The sequence below is a fragment of the Chinchilla lanigera genome, unplaced genomic scaffold, assembly GCF_000276665.1.
Source record: "Chinchilla lanigera isolate Chin_1 unplaced genomic scaffold, ChiLan1.0 scaffold00169, whole genome shotgun sequence".
NCBI classification, from domain to species: domain Eukaryota; kingdom Metazoa; phylum Chordata; class Mammalia; order Rodentia; family Chinchillidae; genus Chinchilla; species Chinchilla lanigera.
The window spans coordinates 969,267-971,669 of NW_004955570.1; the positions used below are offsets into that span (position 1 = coordinate 969,267).

The 2,403-nt window shown below is 50.5% G+C and overlaps 1 protein-coding gene across 1 annotated transcript in view; it reads left to right on the forward strand.

Annotated features, from left to right (window-relative positions):
- Positions 1-1,000: 1,000 nt before the first annotated feature.
- The window catches only part of Gle1 (GLE1 RNA export mediator), a 34,259-nt gene continuing 32,856 nt past the window's right edge, over positions 1,001-2,403 (forward strand). Inside the window, exon 1 of the mRNA XM_005413558.2 lies at positions 1,001-1,195. Within this exon, the coding sequence (XP_005413615.1) occupies positions 1,097-1,195 (99 nt within the window). The 5' untranslated portion in view covers positions 1,001-1,096. The remainder of the gene's footprint in view (positions 1,196-2,403) is intronic.

A 2,403-nucleotide genomic window follows, 5' to 3' on the forward strand; every position in this document is an offset into this window, starting at 1 on the left:
GCTTGCTGGGCAGACGCTGTGCCGCTGAGCTAAATCCCCAGCGCCCTGTAGCCCATTTTCACTCAAAAAACTCCAATAGGAATTAGCGGTCACTCCCCATTCTGTCTCCCCATCCCCGTCCCTGGCAAGCACAACAAAGTCTGTCTGCGATTTGTCTATTATGTTTTTTCTTTTTGAGACGGTCTCTAGGCTGGCCTTGAACTCACTATGTTGCCCAGGCTACAGGATAATCCTCCCGCCTCAGCCTCCCCAGTGCTAGGATGCCATACCTATGCCAGCACACCCGGATTTTTCGTTGTTGGTGGATTTTCCTGTTACGGACATTTCACATGAATGCACTCATACACCATGTCATCTCCGGTGACTGGCTTTTTTCACTGAGTAAAACATTGTCCAAGTTTCTGTTGCAGCGTGTACCACTACTTACGTTTTTCTTTTCTTTGTGGTACTGAGACTTGAACCCGACGCGCATTAACATTGATTTACAACCCCAACCCGGTGGGTTTCTCGTTTGTTTCATTTTTGAGACGAATCTCCAAGGTCGGCCTGAACCATCTGGTTGCTTGCGGGTTTTTTGTTTGTTTGTTTGTTTTGTTTTGTTTTTTTTCGGTACTGGGAATCGAACTCACGACCTTACGCTTGACAGGCAGAGTTGCTTGCATATTAAGACTAAGGCTGCTTCCAGCATTCGTGTTCGGGTTTTGGCGGTGGGCATGTTTCGTTTCTCTGGTATACCTCAGAAAAAACGGAAACTTTCTTTAGCCTTTTGAGGAACTGCCAAACTGTCTTCCACAACATCTGCCTCATCTCACATTCCCCCGAGCAGGCTGCCAGTGAGTGTCCTAGTTTCTCCGCATCCTTGTTAGCAGGCACTCGATTTGCTGCACTCATATTGAATGCAGCCACAACGACCTCATTTTGCGCATGCGCGCTGGGGGTAGGCGTGTCGTCAGAGGCGGGGCTTTGCCATTGCTAGGGGCGGGGCTACACTGCGCGCGCGCCCCGGAAACGGAAGCTGATGCTCCTTCCGGGCGGCGGATTTGGGAGATTACATTGTCGCCAGTAGCGCCTCTGAGGAGGTGTGGTCGCGGTGGTCATGCCGTCTGAGGGTCGTTGCTGGGAGACCCTGCAGGCGCTGCGCAGTTCCAGCAAAGGTCGCCTCTGCTACCACCGGGACTGGTTGCAGCGGGGGGAGGTGAGTGGTGGCGCCGGGCGAGGGGACCTGCGCTTCCCCCGCCCGCGCTCGCTCTGCGCCGGGGACCGTGCGTTCCGAGAGCCGCGTTTATTTCTTGACTTCTGTGTGTGCGAGTCTCTGTCCTTGCGCTTCTGCCCTTTCCAGAGTGTCCGAGGGACTTACCATCCCACCGGAGTTAGGTGCCCCTCCTTCTGTTGTCAGGGCAACCCTGGGCTTTCAGGGTTTGCTTTTTTCGTGTTTGTTGTTTTTTTTTTTTTTTTTTTTTTTTTTTTTTTTTTTTTGAGGCTGGGTTTCAGTATGTACCGTAGTTAGGCCGCTCTTGAACTCTATGTAATATGGAGCCCAGGCTGACCTCAAACTGGTGATCCTCCTGCCTCAGCCTCCGGAGCGCTGGCATTACAGTCGTGCGCCACCACACCCAGCCAGAGTCTGTTAATTTACTGGGCATCTCCTGCGCTGAGCGCTCCAGATTTAGGAGAGCGATTCACCGCCCGCTCGTGAAATGACCAAATGTTTAGATGGCGCTGGAGGGACCTGTTGAACTTGGGCAGTGGTTACTGTGCCTGTAGTGGAAGTTCTGTGCTAAAGGTGGGGGGTGTGGAGACAGTTAAGGCAGAGACCCTGTTCCCAAATTGCTGGTAATCTAGCTACGGATAGACATGTTGTCCTGTCTCTTCAGACTTACATAGAAAACAGTTCTAAAATTATTTCCCTGTCTTCGATGTCTTTAGAAGTTTTAGCTGGGCACGATGGTGGATTCCTGTAATCCCAGCACTCAGAAGGCTGAGGCAGTATGGCCCCGAGTTCAGGGCTGACCTGGGCTACATAGCAACACCTTGTCTCAAAAAAAAAATTCTCCCCTCCCCCCTTTTTAAAAAAGAATACAAATTTACGTTTTATAGCTTGACTTCCAGTTTGAGTCTTGGGGTTTTCAAGCCACTTGATTGAGGTTGTGCATTCTTGACAGTAATACCACAGAGCCGGGCTTGGCGGTGCATGCCTTTAATCCCAGCCCTAGAAGGTTGAGGCAGGAGGATCGCTGCAAGTTCAAGACCAGCTTGAACAGCATAGCAAGACCCTGTCTCCGAAAAAAGCAGTCAATCAAAAACAAAACAAGGAACAACACAGAAATGATGCTGTGTTCTGCTAAGGTAATCTTGATCACCTGGTCACATTGGTATCTGCCAATTCTCGACTTAATTCATTTT